General features: G+C 36.2%; 3 protein-coding genes across 4 annotated transcripts; 2 read left to right on the top strand and 1 right to left on the bottom strand.

The window, feature by feature from the left end:
* Positions 1-2,318: 2,318 nt before the first annotated feature.
* Positions 2,319-6,332, top strand: LOC311092370 (E3 SUMO-protein ligase CBX4-like). The gene is made up of 5 exons (XM_084129051.1): positions 2,319-2,479; positions 2,685-2,728; positions 3,161-3,226; positions 4,351-4,417; positions 4,527-6,332. The coding sequence occupies exons 1-5, from the start codon at positions 2,411-2,413 to the stop codon at positions 5,907-5,909; spliced, it is 1,629 nt and encodes a 542-aa protein (XP_083985177.1). The 5' UTR covers positions 2,319-2,410; the 3' UTR covers positions 5,910-6,332.
* A 5,225-nt stretch (positions 6,333-11,557) lies between these two features.
* cbx8b (chromobox homolog 8b) lies at positions 11,558-13,924 on the top strand. Of its 2 annotated transcripts, none has more exons than XM_084128762.1 (5): positions 11,558-11,736; positions 11,852-11,895; positions 12,134-12,199; positions 12,292-12,358; positions 12,585-13,924. In XM_084128762.1, exons 1-5 carry the CDS (start codon positions 11,668-11,670, stop codon positions 13,398-13,400), a joined length of 1,062 nt encoding a protein of 353 aa, XP_083984888.1. In that variant the 5' UTR covers positions 11,558-11,667; the 3' UTR covers positions 13,401-13,924. The 2 variants fall into 2 exon arrangements, with proteins under 2 accessions (XP_083984888.1, XP_083984889.1); XM_084128763.1 differs by having other exon boundaries at positions 11,574-11,753.
* A 717-nt stretch (positions 13,925-14,641) lies between these two features.
* On the bottom strand, positions 14,642-17,106 carry cUnh17orf67 (chromosome Un C17orf67 homolog). The gene is made up of 4 exons (XM_084128452.1): positions 16,884-17,106; positions 15,760-15,848; positions 15,418-15,555; positions 14,642-14,899 (listed from the first exon to the last, which is right to left on the bottom strand). The coding sequence occupies exons 1-3, from the start codon at positions 17,020-17,022 to the stop codon at positions 15,439-15,441; spliced, it is 345 nt and encodes a 114-aa protein (XP_083984578.1). The 5' UTR covers positions 17,023-17,106; the 3' UTR covers positions 14,642-14,899; positions 15,418-15,438.
* Between the last annotated feature and the right edge of the window lie 1,006 nt (positions 17,107-18,112).

Raw genomic sequence — 18,112 nt, 5'->3', positions numbered from 1 at the left:
CCACAGAACAACCAGCCAAACTCGAGTTCAAAACTGTCAGGTTTCGCATATTCAGCGTTATACATTAGAAGGCAGCAGAAACTTCGTATAGTCATGGATTTAAGATCTATGTGACAATGAATTCTTGAAAACATCCCTTTGATCAAACCCTTGAACCTAGAGAGCTTCTGCTTCTTTCTGCAAGGTCTTTAAGCAATGTTTAATGTTCTCATTTTAAGCGTGACAGACATCTAAACTGTGCGCTGACAGGGAACAGAATAGAACGAAATATTTCGTTGTATTAAAAGTTTCATGCGCACCAGCATTGAAGGATAATCAGAGAGGTAATTCTATTGTATAACGATCCTTTCTCCTTTCAGTAGTTACACAGATTCTTACGTAGTTTTTCCAGATTATTCACAGTATTTTTTTTGTATACAGTAGCTTAGTCAGAAGAGAGAGCACGTGTCAGTTGTTCTGAAATTTAATCTGAAGCCACAGTTGTGTTCTTCTTGGTTTGCGGTGATGTTACTTAGTTACAACACTTGTGTTTTATTTTGTTAAGTGCAGCCCATCCTAAACTATGTTAGTACTTGAGGCTCGTCAGTATGTGAAAGACTTGACCCAACTCTTTATTTAACATGATTTACATTAGCCTATTAACATGAACATCTCCCATATGAGCATCAGAGATCAGCAGGTTTAAAATGTTAAAATATTGTTCTTTAATGAAACAAGTAGGCTAACTCAAGATTGTCTATTGCTAAAATTAGCTATTGCATTGGTTAAACTTCATTTTACACAACAGAGTCTCCCGTAAAATGACACAAATGTGTTCGTGCGATTAAACTATGTTTGCAATGCTACAATTCGTCTCCTGCACAAGATTCTTTAGAAGAGAAACTTTTTATCTATCTGAGAAGTCAATTTTAACTGCATAATGTCATTGAATACATAGGCTACTAATGTTTCATTTAATAGCATATATTCAAGTATTTTCGCTGCTTGTTCAGCAGTCATTGCCTTATAAGGAAAGGCAGTCGTGCCTCTCTGCAATAGGCTGAGAATTGCCGCCTGCAGTTAACCCTTATCATGCTGAATTTTTCTGAAGATTTGTACCGTTTTGTGGCCGCAAAGTCACATTATTATGTTTGTATGATTGTGCATATTATTAAGTGTATGTGTGCAAGTGTATCAGTGCATATTTTGAGTATGGGTGCACATTATTAAGTGAGTATTCCTTAAGTGTGTGTTCTTGTGTGTGTGCGTCTGTGTGTGTGAGAGAGAGAGAGAGAGAGAGAGAGAGATTTCCCACTTAAGATAGTACACACAGCCTTTGTGGCACATGCAGTGAATGAATAGTCATTGCCCAGGGTTTTCACACATTCGTTTGCCACTGCAGTTTTTTTTTTCACAGGTCCTACAGCAGCCGTTGGCCGTCAGAAGGCAGATGTCAGATGAAAATGCCTAGCTAGTTGAGTGCTAGAGGCTTTGAAGGCCAACCACTGTGACCTACATATTGTAGCCTATATTTGCAGTAAACTCTAACGTGCGTTGAATGAGTCTAAACAACTACATTTTGTTGATCATAGTCTAATGTAGGCGACTTGTGTCCAAACAACAAAATAATTTGTAACCTCTCTTAATGCAATTTTCCCAAACGAAGACAGATCTCGGAACATAAAATAATCTGTTTAGGACGAGGCGTGCGCTTTGTCTACCTATCACGTTTTAAACATGCACCAAATCTAATATCCAAATTAAATATAGTCAAGTCTTCGTCCTGGTCAAACCAAGTCTTGGACACCAAAAAATGACTATGTTATAATCTAATTTATTATGGTCATGGAAGGTAGGCTATAGGTTTTAGTGTAACATCGGTGATTTTTAGGTGTTTGTTCAACATAACCAAACAAGAATTTGTTCATAGAGCTTAACTCTTCACTTTAGTAGGCTATAGGCTAGGCCTATCGATCATAGAGCAGCTATTCATTTATAATATTATCTTCTTCAAAGTTGTCCCTGCACTGATATAAACTTAAAATGGAGGGTAAATCGCACATTAAAAAAAACAAAAACATTTCAGATGCTGATAATGATTTAGCCTGTCAGTCACCCGAAACTGCTAAATGACAAATAATGAAGCAATCAAACTTGATTTAAAAAATGGTTTAAATGCCACGATTGTTTCCTACTTTACGTCATGAAGGAAGAATTCTCGCCCCGGACCTGAAGGGCTGCTAACGACACTTCATTCGTTCGCTAAACCCGCGGCACAGGGCTGACCAGCCTCTACACCGCCCCTCCTGTGTGACGTCAAGCCCATAGCTATTTGCATGAAGTACGTTGTACAGCTCATCTGAGTTAAAACTGAGTCTCACTTGAGAAGCGATCGCGCGCGCACTGAGAAGTATTACAGCGCGCGCTGAAAATGGAGCTGCCCGCCGCGGGTGAGCACGTCTTCGCGGTGGAAAGCATCGAAAAGAAACGCATTAGAAAGGTTTACGGTTTTCTCTTAACACACTCTTTACATTGTTCATGTTGTAAGCGTATTAAACGTGCAAGTAATGTTTGTATTTTAAAAGCGAGACCACAAGAGTATGGATTTGTTTCTGAAACTCGGAATAATAAGTAATGTTTTATTTATTTATTATATTTACAGCAATTTCCAATAGTAATTGGCTTTGTTTTTGTGATATTTGCAGGGAAGGTTTGAGTACCTAGTCAAGTGGAGAGGCTGGTCTCCCAAGTAAGTTTCCTTTCAAGATGTCACTTGCTTGCTGTGCTATTTCAATGTGTGTGTGTGCGTGCGTGTGTGTGTGAGAGAGAGAGAGGGGTGGGTGTAAATAATAAATAATGTATTTTATGGTAAATAATATTGTTTCATATTTAAGCTTAATGCTGTAGAAATGGGGTTCTGTAATGCAAAATAATCGTATATTTTAAAACGATATTATACTAACAGTAGGTTACCAAACAGTTATCAGTAGGCTATTTTTTACTTCATTTTTTTTTTTTTTTATCGGATCGTTCAACTGGACCTTGTTAGTGCCTCCTGTTAGTTAGTCGTTCAGATGACAGCCACCACGTTAGATAGTTCGGTTGAGAGAGCTGGTGATATTCATGCTTCTCTGCTCTCCCCCTCTTCCCTCGCTCTCCACCTCCTTTCTTCTTTCTATAGATATAACACGTGGGAGCCAGAGGAAAATATTCTGGACCCGAGACTTCTCGTCGCTTTCCAAAACCGGTGAGACATAGATGCAGCCTTGGCTTGACGCTCTGACCTTGTACAGCCGAAAGGGGAAAAGGAGGGAAGATGCTTTCACTACCGCTGCGCTCGTGCTCATTCTTTTTCACTTTCTCTCTCGGTGACAGAAGGGGGAGCACACAAGAGCGGGAGAGAACTTGTGCGCAGGCGCGCCATTATATAGGCTATGACTGAATTGTGTGACTGAATTGCACAGCCATTAAAGGATGTTTACATATAGACGTGGCCAGAAAAATGTGATCCTTTGAGACGCCTTGCAATCCTTGTGGAACCATTTATCATAAACAAACGTACCGCTGTTTCAATATTGTACTATTATTCATTTCGTCTGGGGCTGATAGTTTTCGCTTTTTGACATCTCCAAATGCCCTAAACCAAAAAGCTTACAGCCGAGGTGTATACACACTATAATTTTATGTATTTTGCATTACAAATGGGCAGTTTTTCGTGGCTACATGTGCATTCACGCCTCCTCGAAATTCCGCACACATTTTTGTCGGGTATTCATCCCCTTTGACTGGCATCTGCGTGCACCATTAGCGGCCTCCCTCGTGACAAGGAATTCTGTTTGGAGTAATTGCACGCGCCCCTTGAGTATAAAATCGTTCTAGGTCGTCTAATTAGGTTTTTGCAATATTGTTTTATAGAAGGTCGATGGGAAAATAGCTAATGGCCCATTTCTTTACAGCTCATGGACGTAGTTTGAGATAAAAATAAATAATATAATATAAGCCAGAAAAGCCTGTCAAATAAACCATCAAATAGCAGTATTATTAATATAATAATTTATTCATGAGTTTTGTCATCTTTCTGGTTTTCTTTTTTGTTTACCCTTTCTTTCTAACTGGGATTGTCCACCAAATTAGTAAACAAGGTGTGTGTGCTGTCTGACGCAACACAGAATGTTCTTTATTTTATGTAATCAAATTTTATGTAATGCCACTGGTGGGCAAATTAAGTGCATATTTAAATAATACACAAAACAGTTATTGACATGTCCCATAATGGGACAATGGTCTGAATAAATCAAAAGTTAAATATATTTATGTCATGTGTTTCTTTCTATCATGACTTTGTATAATCTAAAACTCTTTTCTATTCAGGGAAAGACAAGAGCAGCTAATGGGTTATCGCAAACGAGGGCCAAAACCAAAACATCTTCTCCTGCAGGTAATATTACTTACAATCATGTCACGAACACAATGTACCCAATTAACTTCTGTGAAAGTCACACCTGTTTATACTGTAAAGCTCATTGTTAATTTGTCTAATTTCCAAGGTACCATCATTTGCCCGAAGATCCAGTGTTCTTACAGACCTTCAGGGTGTGTCTCAGGATGAGGATAACCAACCCAAAGCAACTTCAGACCTGGTTCAAAGCCAGCAATACCAGCTTAACAGTAAGAAGCACCATCCCTACCAGCCCAACCCAAAAGACAAGCAGGGAAATGCACGAACAAATGGGAAAAAGAAACACTACTACCAGCTCAACAGCAAGAAACACCACCACTATCAACCAAACCCTAAAATGTATGACTCCCTGTATCAGAGGCTCAGAGAGACCAAAGTTCCGGAGTTGACTGACAAGGAATGGAATTTATCTCCAGCTCTACAGCAGAAATGGGTTCAAGATAAGGATTCTGGGTGCCTCAGTAAGGTGAGGAATATTACAATGGAGTTGAAAAACATTTCTAAACTAAACGGTAGAGATGACTTAAACGTGACTGCAAACAATGCAAAGGAGGACACAGCACCTGCCAATGGAATAAGCAGCAAACTGAAGATTGTGAAGAACAAGAATAAAAATGGGCGCATTGTCATTGTCATGAGCAAGTACATGGAAAATGGCACACAGACAGCTAAAATTAAGAAGGGAATGGCTGATGCTGAGAAAAAAAGGCAAGCACAGGACTGTAAGTCCTGTGGAACAGATGAGTGTACAGAGAAGATAAAGCACACAAAGAAGCAAAGTCTTGTAAAAGTGATAAAAAAGGACAGTAAAGCTGAGTCTGCCTGTTTGAGGTTTTCCAATGGACTATCATCTTGTAGAGAGGACAATCCTAAAAAAGCATGCTCCGTTGTGTTTGAACCAAACAACTCAAAGAAGCCTGGCAGCACCGGAGAGCATGCATCTGATGAACAACCCTTGAAACTGACAACCAAAACCAGTCTGACTCCATTGCCTTTTGAGATGAATGATCAAAGAGGCACCCAATCTACCCAATATGGTCCCCCAACCTTCCCTCAAAAGCGTTGCTGCTCTGAGGCAGACAGTGGTAGCGGGGAGGCTAAGAGGTTCTTAAGTTCTCAGAGTATAAGTGCTCCAAATACTGACTTATCTCACTCTTGCAATGGCACCAAAGACTTCAATGACCATAAGCACTCTGGCGTACATGACTTTGAAATCCTGGACTTCAACCAAGATGAACCCATAGACCTCAGCTGTGTAAGGTCGAGAGAAGAGAGAAACATTTCTACACATTCTCAGATTGGAAACTATATTGCAACTGCGAAAGAAGTGGTGTCCACACCAGGACAAGTAGAAATGAAAAAAACTGTTCCAAGCTTTACACCTTTTCTGGGGAATATAATAATCACTGATGTCACAGCGAACTGCCTCACAGTGACATTCAAGGAGTATGTTAAGTTTAGGAATATATGATGGATATAAAGACTACTGACTATTTACTGTGAATTTGTAAAAAAAAAAGTAAAGCATGTTTAAGCATCAAGTCCTCAAACTTTCCTGAATATTTTGAAACAATCTAGTGTAAAGTTTTGATAGTTTCAGACTGCATTCAAAAAAATGAATTAATTTTCAAATTCACACATTTAACTATTCCATGTTAGGGATAGAAAAAATAAACTAAACAGGTTTTTCTGTTAATAGCTTGTTTCATATTAGCTCAAAGCTATTTGAAGTGCCATTATTTCAGAAGGCTTAAATATAAGGAGGAGCACTTGCTACACATGTAATACTGAGAAATGTTTTCTACTGATCTGTATTTTATAGTCCTTGTTTTAAAAAATGTCAATTGAAATGTGTTATTAAGGTTTGTCTAAGCATATTAAAAGTTTTATTTTATGTGTTTGAGTAAGATATCAGTCTTTGCTTGTACTGCAAGCAGGTGTGTGATGAATAGAGAAGTTCCATTTGCACTGATGTGAGGGCTAACAGATAGGCCATGTGAGAGATAGCAAAGCATCATTACTATCATGTAAATGCACAAGATATCAATATCAGAATGAACTTTGCACAACTCCTGAACAGCACAGATGAGCAGGGAGGTGAATGACACTTAAGACTTCTGTCATGTTTTGGAGTAACTCATGTTTTAAGTGTAAATCATGTTTTTTATTATTATTATTATTATTAGCTGACGGGGTTCGCCTAGTGTCACATTTAATTGATTCAATAAAAAGAAACATGGCAATTCCGCATACAGTTAGTAGCCTACAGAGCATGACATATCATCCGCTGAAAATTAGGCACGTCTTTTGGAGTGCTGGCAGCAGTTTTGTCTCGCTTTTCGAAGCTAGGCTACGTTTTAGACAAGGCCTAACTTAAAACCTAAAAAAAGTACAGTATGACTTTATAGTGTATAATTATGCGTTAAGCTTATCTACTGTAGGCTATACCCTTAGCCTACATTTGGACATTATCGAGATCAGGTAAATCATCCGATTTAAAACATTAGGGCTGTCAAGAATTTTGTCGCTGGATTCATTTTTGTTTAAGAGATGTCATATGTTTCAACTTGCTACAAGAAACATATAACTAAACAGGAATAGGCTATCTAAGAAAACTGAAATCTGTTTTCATGATGGATATTGCCTCTAAACAACCATACAAAGAAATTCCTTGAGCTATCAGGCACTAAAAGCAGACCAGGGAAAGCAAGAGGGAAACTTTCATCGCGCCTTCGAATGCATTTTCCATTTTTGATCAGATAAGGTTTACGGTTGAGCCCAGTGAATGATTAACCTACACAGCATTTTACTCAAGCCATGTGGCGAGAACCTCAGGTTGTCAAAATAATGATAATAAAATAATAAAACACCTCTTACAATCGGATCGGACACTGTTGCTTAAAATCGAATTCCCTGAACTCGGTAAGGTGTAATAGCATATTTGCTCCTGTAAGTCTTTTCAGCACACATTTTGAGGTCAGTGGTAAGACAGACAACGCAAAAAGGATTATAATAAATGGGTTTACCGCGGCTCTCAGAAAAAGAAGTTAAAACAGCGCTGACATTTCAACAATTAACATTTAACAGGCATTTAGGCAGGCTAGTCTTTAGCCTATATGTAACCACCATAAAGCATTCCAGAATGTGAATGAATGTCGCTTTTACAGATAGAATAGGCTATAGACTTTATATTTTATGTCCTCCAAATAGAATAATATGCTAGCCTTTTTTCTTTATAAACTTTATTTATGCGCAAGACGCTCCATACAACCCCGACAAGAATAGCCTACTATGCATCGTCAAAGGTTTATCGGTAAAACACACTGTAGGCTAGAATATTAGAATATTAATTATGATAGGCTTCGTGGTAGCTTTCGCTTGCTATCATGGAGCTTGTAAAGCTTTGAACAGCCTGATGTATAAAACCAGACTCTTTTTTGTGTGTGTGTCAGCGCTAACATGGCGGACAGCAAACGTCTCTTTCTCACGGCAAGACTGATTGGATGGGCTCGTGGATGAGCTATTTGTCCATCCAAAAATGAGGCAGGGGCTGGTTAACCGTGAAATTTGTCAAAGATGGGCTTCGGAAAAGCAATGAAACGGAATCAACCATTTCCTCATGCTGCACCGTCTAAGATAAAGCTGCTTTCGCTGCGGTTATAAAATGGCTTCCTTTGGTCCATCCACTTTATTTGCGATCAGCTTATGAATTCAGCTTTACAACGCATTTTGTCGATTGTTAATTTCGCATGGTTATTTAAAATATGCTTTGAACATATTATTTTGAAATAATAAAGTAATACAAATTATTTGAGTTAAACATTAGGCTATTTAGGGCACATAAAATAAATTAAAATAAAGCGTTGGATAATGAGAGGGGACACAGAAATGTTCTGAAAGCTGTGGTTGAAATTGCCACAGAACGCTTTATTAAAATAAAGTGATTTGATCATGAGAAAAGAAGCGTTCTAAAGCTGTGGTTGAGATATGGACCCTTTAACTGCTTGTGGTGATTGAAAGATTGGCTTAGGTTTAAAATAGCCTTCCTATGTTAATCACTTTTTTTAAATAATATGATCTAATAATATGATCTAATCTAACCTATTAAGGTTACAAATCGTCTTTAGGACGCTTGTAAACATAAAATAATCTGCAGAATAAGCTATAACTGCAGTTGGACTACATACTTTCTTCTTCTTCTTCTTCTTTATTTACCTAAAATACATAAATAAATAAATAAATATTTTTAATACAAGGTTATCCCACATGTTTACTGGCGAGGTTTAGATTAATTTTATTTGGCACATATAGCCTATGCTGTAAACCGTAGCTAATGCACGACTTTTTCAATTTTAATATCAATTTTATAATTATAGCATATATATATATATATATATATATATATATATATATATATATATATATATATATATATATATATGCCATTGAGATGTGTCCCAATCAACCTGTATTATATACAGGTAAACTAATATGAAAGCTCTCGATTTAAAATTCCAAATTGGCCTATAACTATGGGCCCATTAAATATCTAAGAAGTCTTAGTGTATCCTAAATAATCAAACGGGAATAGGGAAACAATGTAATGATAAAAAAAAAAAAAAAAAAAAATTACATCGAATAGGCTAGCTGTTTTTTAATGTTTTTATTTATTTTTACTTTATCGAAAATGTTCTTAAAAAGTCTGCAGAAAAAATAGTAGTAGGTAATTGCTATTTCCTTTGTAAATTGTGCACAATTTCTCATGCTGGTTGCCCAGAAACGAGCGAACCAATAATATTCTTCCAGCTCGATCGAGATCGCGTATACGGATATAACCACTGCACTGCAGTAGTCAAACCACCAATCATCTTCCGCAAAAAAAAAAAAAAACAAAAAAAAACAACAACCATAAGCCCTGTTTATGCATAAAGACAAAAAAAAAAAAAAAAAAAACCTGAAAATGCCTTGATTTTAATTTGGAGAAAATTATTTTACAATCGTTAAAATAGGTCTATCTTGTTCAAACTGTTCATTGTTTTGCAGCGGATATAGCCTATAGGCCTACATCATTTTCACTCACCGAATGAACCACTGCATATCCAACGCTTAATTTTGCAGGGCACCAAGTTATCAATCAATATGATCTTTATTGATTAAGATAAGCCTATCTTTGCCCAAATTTTATTTCTAAATAATACATTTAAAAGCTTGCTTACAGTGTGAAAATGTATGTAATTCAGCCAGGAAATTAGCCTATTTATTAATAACGTAATTTAGCTATAGCATCAGATTGGTAAACATTTTCGGAAAATGTTCGATAACATAGTTCCCTTTTTTATGGTCACGAGTGGGTAATAAAAAAACTAATGACTGTTTTTCCTTCACATGTCTAGCTGACAATAATGTAGGCTGTGTATGATATTTCAATGATTATAGGTAATATCTATTATATATATTCATCTTTTTTTTTTTTTTTTCGTTAAACCAACATAATTATGTGAGATTGTTTAATTGAATTATAGGCTATATGGAACACCCAATTACAAAAAGTAGCCTACATATTTTTATATTGATTTTATGCATGCCTATAGGCTACATAATTTATATAATATATAGCCTAATATTATATTATCTACATATTTTTCTCTAAAATTAAAATCTGTTTTCAATTAAAAAACATAAATGAAATCTTATTTTTCTTAAAACATTATTGCTGTTGTTTCGAGATTGTTTGAGCTAAAAATAAAGTTAATGCAGTAACACCTGACCCATGTAATCGTTATAAGTGAAACTAGGCTATATACAGAGGTTACTTTTAGAAGTGCATAGTAACTCTTTATAGGCCTACTAATAAAGATATAATAATTATGAAATGTTTCGTTGTTTAGTTGTCTTTACCAGAAGTTACTGTTGACTTGTTGTCATCTTATGAGCTATTAATTATTATTATTAGCATACATTACACCATTATTGTTTTTTTTAATTGTTTTTTATAAATAAATCGGGGTATTTTATAGGCGAAATATAGCCTAAAATAGAAGTATATGAATTAGTTTAGTAGTATAACCTTTTTTCTTCTAAAGGTTATGTCATTTATTTATTAAAATTGTTTTTGAACATCTTTTTTTGTTGAAATATATATATTGTGTATAATAGCCTATTCACTTTTAAGTAACTGGGTTTGCACTCAAGCAGTTTAGTAGTAGCCTAGGCATGCTGTAATCTATTTCGATCTATTTGATTTTTGATTCTCATTTGGCAGCTAAATGTCTTACACAAAAGCATCATACAATTAATTTTGTAGTTATTCATTTTATGTATTATTATTATAATTAGCCTATTATTATTTTCGAAAGAGCCAGTTGGAGACCAAATCTAAATATTCGAATAATTTTGAGTAGACGTGTGGCTACGGGATAAACATGAATAGGCTATGCGGTACGTTTTTCTTCATCAAGAATAGGCTAACAAAATCTAGTAGGCTACCTCCTAGACCTAGAGCAAATAATGTGTAACGAATAGCCTCAGATCATTGTTTAGGCGATATCACAGATTCAGTTTAATTACCGACTAGGCTTTTAGGCTATAGCCTATAGCCTACATAAGAATCATTCGTTTGTACAAATCTAGGCTATTACTCTGCAGTAGGACACATCAATAACCCAACAATGACATGACGTTTGTCATGGATGAAGACTTTTTAGCGGAATTATTATTAAGATTTTAGCGGAATTAGTCAAATAGTTTTGTGAATAGCAGAATATTGGTAAAAAATAAGATGCCATACATTTTCCTATCATAACAAGTGTAGCCTATATTATATTAGCCTATTATTTACAGCTATTTACAGAAAAATCTTATGAATTATGTTTGTTTCAGAAAATACAAATTAGAGTTCATACAGCCTAGTCTACATATCCTGTATCAGTTGTATCACTACATATCCTCAGCTCAGCCGAGGAGGTCTTATCATATTTTTTGTCAAGAATGCATGTATGTCACTAAGAAGCAAGTCCCGGCCACTTAGCAACAGCGGAGCCAATGAACGGCCTCAAAATGTTTCCACCTACAAAGCGGTGCTAAGGCAACATGCTAAAGAACGTGATGACGTCTGGCTGTGCACGAGAGTATTATGGGCTGTATGGAATTCTGAAGCTAGAGCAGGCGGACTGGACTCGCGCTCGCAGTCAGCTAGCTTCGCTGCAAGCTAACGGTAGACGAAGGTAAACATGGAGCTATCGGCTGTCGGGGAGAGGGTGTTCGCGGCCGAGTCGATCATCAAGAGACGAATACGACGGGTAACGTTATGTGTTGAGTGAGAGTGATATCGACATTTTTCTGCATATATGTGCTCATGTCTTCGGCTCACGCTAACGATTTTTTTTATGTGTATGTGTCTGATGGCACGCACAGGGTCGAATGGAATATCTCGTTAAATGGAAGGGCTGGTCACCCAAGTGAGTAATGCATGCATGCCCATCCTGTCTATCGTTTTAGTGACAGCAATGGCTGTCAAAATATCGCGAAGGCCATACATCAGCTGGCAGGTTAACATGCTGGTTATTACTGCAGACTGGTTTTGGCAGATGGCATGCTGCAACATTAGCTGGCCCTGCTGCTAGTGGCCGATAAAGCAGTGGTTTAAATGCAGCTAGAGATTGACAGTCATCACGTGAAATTTTTTTGTTCTCACAGGTACAGTACTTGGGAACCAGAGGAAAATATCCTAGACTCGCGCCTTTTCGTTGCCTTTGAAGAGCGGTAAAATAAATAAATAAAGATTAATAATAATAATAATAATAGGCGGTCAAAAATACAGACATTTTCACACATGCTTTTGTATTTTCATTCAGGGAACGTGAGAGAGAAATATTTGGACCCAAGAAAAGAGGACCTAAGCTGAAGACTTTTCTTCTAAAGGTTAATGTCATTTATTTATTAAAATTGTTTTTGAACATCTTTTTTGTTGAAATATATATATATATATATATATATATTGTGTATAATATTCACTTTTATGTAACTGGGATTGCACTCAAGCCCTTGATAGTAGCCTATACATGAATAAATAACACCTTTTATTTTAAAAAAAGGGCATACTTTTGTTTTTTTTGCATTTATTTTTTAAAATCATATATTTTTGCAGGCCCAAGCTAAAGAAAAGGCAAAGTGTTATGAATTTAGGAATGAATCATCCAGGGGCATTCATGTTGCATATCCCAGTCCAGAGCCTGTGATAACCCCTAGATCGAGAGAGGGACTGCGTGCTGTGGTTCCCACCATTTTCCCTCCCAGCACAGTCAACCGAGGGGAGAGTGTAAGGCATTCACCTCCAGAACCAAGGGAGCATCGTTCTCCATCCTCACCAAGACCCAGCACTGATGCATTTACCCTTGCCCCAAAAAAGAGAGGACGGAAGCCCAAATTACGGTTCACAGATGGCTACACAAGCTCCTTGCATCCAGGGCATGCAAAAAGAGCTGCAGATGAAACCATGGCAAGCATTCCTTCCAAAATGGCAAAGTTGGGTTTGGGTGAAGACGAAGAGAGATGCTCTGAAATGATTGGGAGAATTAAAATATCTCACAAGCACATGGATGCTACCTATTCACACAAACAAAACAGAGTTGTTCCAAGCAGGAGTACCCAGCACATTTCTCCAGAGTGGAATTTGCATTCCAGCAGGACTAATCCACAAACAAGCCTCTTTCACCACAAACACCTGAAGCATCATTCAAAACGAAGGACATTTGAACATGGTGATTCCACCAGCAGACAGCCTTCACTTATCGCCAAAATCCCAGTGTCACGCATTTTTGGAGAGCCTGAGGAGGGAGATCCTTGGAGACCCTCCTTCAGCAATGTGGAGAAAGTTTTAGTTACCGATGTGACGACAAACTTACTGACTGTAACGATCAAAGAGAGTAGCACAGATAAAGGCTTCTTCAAAGACAAAAGATGATTTTGCCCTTCTTCAGAGGTCTTTTTATTATCAAAAATATTCTGTATTGTGTATTGTATAAAAAAAAATCTTATTCCGTTTTCTGTCCCACTGAAATCTGTATTTATTGTGAAATTGCTGCTTTAAGAGATTTGCATGCTAGACATGTTAAACAATGCTAGAACTGCGTCCGAATGCATACAAGAGTTCTTAGATCATTTGTGTAAATACATTTTAATTACAAATTGTTAACAATAAATATATATAAGTCTATTAGTTCTCCCACACGAACTCAAACATTTATGTACAGCCTTAAACTTGACATATTGCACATTTAGCGTCATATTATTGCGTCTTGTCATTACGTTTTGAAATCTTGTAATTTACGTTGACCTTTTTTTTGTTTTTTGTAAGTTTATATTGTCAGTTACCTTGTAAACTTGTGTCACGGTACAACAACCATATCAATTTACTGATATAAAAGTGTAAAATAAAAATCTGTTTTTCATCTCAAACTCAAAAGTAAAATGTAAAATAATAATGAACATGTTTCTTTTGTTTCTTTTTTGCTTCAGCTCAAATTAGTATTCATAAATATTTAGTAATGAATTAAAATTAACTTTTATTTATTCTACATATTTTGTTGGGCGATTTTGTAAGTATTAAAGATCTGTAAAAAGTGCGAATAAAAAGTTATTTAATGGCATCTTAAATGGAAAAGCGCACGTCCAATATCCATACTCAACGAGTCATACTGAATCATATTTACAAATATATAGAGGATAATATAAAAATATATATAAAATATATTTTTATCCCTACATTATTATTTTTTTAACCTGATGCCTAAATGTTTATTTGCAGAGTAGCCTACCATTAAATGCAATAATTGAAAAATTCCCAAACCTTTAATTTAGTCATATAATTACTTACTGGTTTTATTTTATAGCCTTTTATATATTTATTTATTTATTTATTTATTTATTTGGCCTTTATGGTTTTATGAGTGACACTTGACAAAAGTTTAAACTTTTAGGTTTATATAACATTTAATGTGCTTTCAAACAGTCACTGTTGGGCCTTCAGATATTGCAGTTTTACAGTTTTACCTTTACGGTCAATCTTGACAATGTTTATAGACACCATGCATCTTCTAAATTATCTTTTTAGTTTCGATTTAACTCGGTTGTTTACGTTCCAATCATAATACAACTAAAATACTCCGGACGCAAAATGATAAACCACAGTCACAATCAAAATTTGAAGCAAATCATTTTTATTTTGATTATTGGTTTCTTATTCAAAATGCAATTTTGTAATTCGTTTATAAAACACAGATTCTAAGATTTTCCATCTAAATCAGACATCTATGCTCCTATACTATCGATGCTAAACCACGTGTTATCGTGTTTTTTTGTGTCCTTGGCCTCCTCAGCATTTCTGGATCTTTTCTTTTTGATTGCAATCCATTTCGTTGTCTTTATATCAGCATTGTCGTCACCGGAATTCTTGTCTTCAGCCTGGAAAAAAAATCACTGCATTGATTTTGCACTCAACTAAGTTAACAAGTTTTTAGTAGCCTAAATGATAAACCCTTTCCTTGATAAAAGCAATGAGGTCGCAGTTACATTTAATTGTACGCCTTCTTTATAATCCATGGCAAAACAGCGCAACAAAAGTCCAAAGGAAACGTATGATTTAACCATGGTAAGTATAGCCTACTCTATTCCTTTACCCGCCACACACAAATAAATAAGCATTATAATTTAAACCCTAAATAAAGATGAATAAAGTAGTTATCCTGTTTTTGTTGTTTCAGCTCCATTGATGATGTGAAGTGTGTAAAACATTATTGTTGCCTTTAACCAAATTGTTGTTGTCTGGACACATTTGAGTTGCAAACCGGACTTTCTTCACCTAATTCTCTATTTATTTATAAAGAAAAGAGTGAAGGCACAATTTACATAATGAAACCATGTTAGTAAGCTCAGACATTGCAGTCTTAAGTGAGAGATATAAAGCTTAAGATGAGAAGGACCTATGGATCACTGCGGGCCAGTTACACAGGGTAGCCGTAGTTGCGGTCACAACGAGGGAAGCAGTGAGGGTTCAGCCAGTGCTCCATATTGGTCTCTCGAGCCCTTTGCTCCAGCCTCTGCATATGTAGCATGTGTTCCTGAAATACACACAATGGACTCTGAATTCTATTGACATGGAGCTGAGTTCACTTATTGATTTAGGAATTTTGTTCTTAAAACCAGCAATGTGACCACAGATGCATATTCACAAAAACAAAGAATTGCAGGCTTTCATGCATGATGTTTGCATAAGCTTTGCTATTAAATATGTGAATAAAAGGAGTGGAGAGGTGGCTCCCCACCCTCATAGGTTCGTCGGGGTGTCGAGGCTTCTGTCTCTTAGTGCGGAGTAGCTGCTTTGCAAAGCTCTCCTTAATGATGGGGTTTGCATCTAGAAAAATGTCATAACTGCATCAAGGTCACCTTTTCATACTGTAATTTCATGGTAATGACAGCATCATTTATTTATGTGACTACATTTAACAAATAGATAGAAACTGGTTCACAATTTCGGGGCTACAAATGCTGTAAAAAAGTGCTTGCATGAAACTGGTTCACAATTTAGGGGCTACATATGCTGTAAAAAAGTTTAAACATTTTTTATGCAAACAAATAAGAATTCTTCAAAAAATCTTTTTATTAGCTACATGCTAATTTTCTTTTCTCTATTCTTCCTCAGGCGGCCATTCTGTCTTCTGAACCTTTATTCTTTCAGATTTCCTCGAGTCCTTTGGGGGTCTAATTTGTATGAATTTTGGCCTTTCTCTTCCCGTCTTTCTTCATCTATCTCCCTCTTTTCTCTCTCTTTCACACGGACACGCACGCACGCATACACATAGGCTACACTTCACTCACTTTCTCTCCTCCCTCCCTCCCTTTCCCAGCAGTGTTTCTCTATGGAAGAACACAAAGTACCCATTCATGATCGCGTCTCCCCGGGGAGCGCGCCCTAGCGCGCGCGTGACCCGGAGCTCTGACCCGCGAGGGGTATGAAAATGAGCCCGTTACGGTAAACACCAACGTGGCAGATAAACAGCCGAACAACATTTAATACGTGTTTGCCATGTTAGTCTATAATAAGATTAGCCTATTTAATTATTAGAGGGCCGGAAAGTGCATGTAAAATTATTACATAATTTGAAAGACGAGTGTGTTCAGGTAAAAATTTCAGCAGCTAAAGCAATATGCTGGATATGAATATAGACCTACATATAATGAACAATGACAATAGTTAGGCCTATAGGCTAAGAATGAAAATATAAATATATTAGTTCTTATTTAGCATTAAAATAAAACTCGTTAAAACAGGTAGGCTATACCTGCATACAAAAGTCACAAGCCATAGTAAAAAAAGCTAAATAAAAAAACACAAACACAGTGATATGCAAATATAACTCATGTTATAAGATACACAGGAAAAACATACCAGTGGAGAAGGCCAATAAGACAACGCAAAAAAAGCATGCCAACAGCTTCATTTTCACTTCTGTCCGTCCTCGGCTCGGAATAACTGCACTTGAGTTTTTACCAAACTTATGAGGAGGAGAAATACATGGCAACGCCATTTAGAAGTTGCCCCCACCACAGCACCTCTGCTCACATGCAGGCCACTGGATACAGATCCCATAGACGACTCCTGCCTGCACATCTGGATGAAGTAACAGACATATTCCACAAGATGTCGCCTTCACTTAAACTATAACGTCTGACTCTTAATTACGTCCTGGGTTAAAACACTTACAGTTAAAAAAGTGGCCGTGTGGGTGCAAGAAATGTATGGATAAAAATATGGTGACAATGTTTCAGACATTATGGTGTATTTCTATCAACCGGTCCGAACTATCTGCTTCGCACCCGACAAGCATCCAGGTGGAAAACGATTAAATGAAAAAAGGGTAGGCCTATTTCTATATATTTTTTTTATTATAAACAGGAATTGACAGTGCACAGAAACCCAGACAAAACACCCTACAAAAAAAAACAACAAAAAAACACCTTCAGAATAACACAAGACAGACACAAAAAAAATAGCCTACCTAACAACATAAAACACGACATTAACAACATAATAAGATACATGACTAATTAAATAAAATATAATCAAATGTAATGCGTCACACAGTTACTTCTGCGAACTTATTTTTTCACGTAAATTATGAAGGGCTCATTTTGCTGTAAAAGTAGGCTACATGTACTTGTTATTAAATATAGGCATATATATTTTCACCATAAATTACAAGATAGGCTAAGTGTAATAAATAAATAGGCTAAATAAATAATAACATGCTAAAATGTTTACTTTTTAAAAAACACATTTCTACAGTGAATTGCCCTGAATATTGCCTCGAAGAATCAAATATAGGCCTAATTATAATAGGCTAATAATATAATTAACAGTTTTTTTGTTGTTGTTTTTTATTTTTTGCATTTCACATTGTTTCTGGTAAAATTACTAACATGTTTACAGTAGACTTATATCTAGTTCATTAATTATAGCCTATTCATAAAAAAGGAAGAATAAGCAGAAGAAAGAAAGAAATATGTCTGGTTTTCACTATTATCCTTAGCATTCTTAATGTAGCCTAACGTTTTTAATTCTTAACTTTTTCACCTATATCATTATGTTACCTTATTTATTATTTTTCTTTCTTCCAA

Source organism: Abramis brama, assembly GCF_963993115.1.
Source record: "Abramis brama genome assembly, chromosome: 11".
NCBI lineage: Eukaryota > Metazoa > Chordata > Actinopteri > Cypriniformes > Leuciscidae > Abramis > Abramis brama.
Note: the sequence above shows the minus strand (reverse complement) of the source record. Positions and strands in the feature narration are given on the sequence as shown.

Coding starts and splice junctions, on each gene's coding strand:
- LOC311092370 (XM_084129051.1), top strand. CDS start 2,411: ATGGAGCTGCCCGCCGCGGGTGAGCACGTCTTCGCGGTGGAAAGCATC. Junction 2,729..3,160: donor TGGAGAGGCTGGTCTCCCAA/GTAAGTTTCCTT, acceptor TTCTTTCTATAG/ATATAACACGTGGGAGCCAG. Junction 3,227..4,350: donor CTCGTCGCTTTCCAAAACCG/GTGAGACATAGA, acceptor TTTTCTATTCAG/GGAAAGACAAGAGCAGCTAA.
- cbx8b (XM_084128762.1), top strand. CDS start 11,668: ATGGAGCTATCGGCTGTCGGGGAGAGGGTGTTCGCGGCCGAGTCGATC. Junction 11,896..12,133: donor TGGAAGGGCTGGTCACCCAA/GTGAGTAATGCA, acceptor TTGTTCTCACAG/GTACAGTACTTGGGAACCAG. Junction 12,200..12,291: donor TTCGTTGCCTTTGAAGAGCG/GTAAAATAAATA, acceptor ATTTTCATTCAG/GGAACGTGAGAGAGAAATAT.
- cUnh17orf67 (XM_084128452.1), bottom strand. CDS start 17,022: ATGGCGTTGCCATGTATTTCTCCTCCTCATAAGTTTGGTAAAAACTCA. Junction 15,849..16,883: donor CTTATTGGCCTTCTCCACTG/GTATGTTTTTCC, acceptor ACATTTTTCTAG/ATGCAAACCCCATCATTAAG. Junction 15,556..15,759: donor ACCCCGACGAACCTATGAGG/GTGGGGAGCCAC, acceptor TGTGTATTTCAG/GAACACATGCTACATATGCA.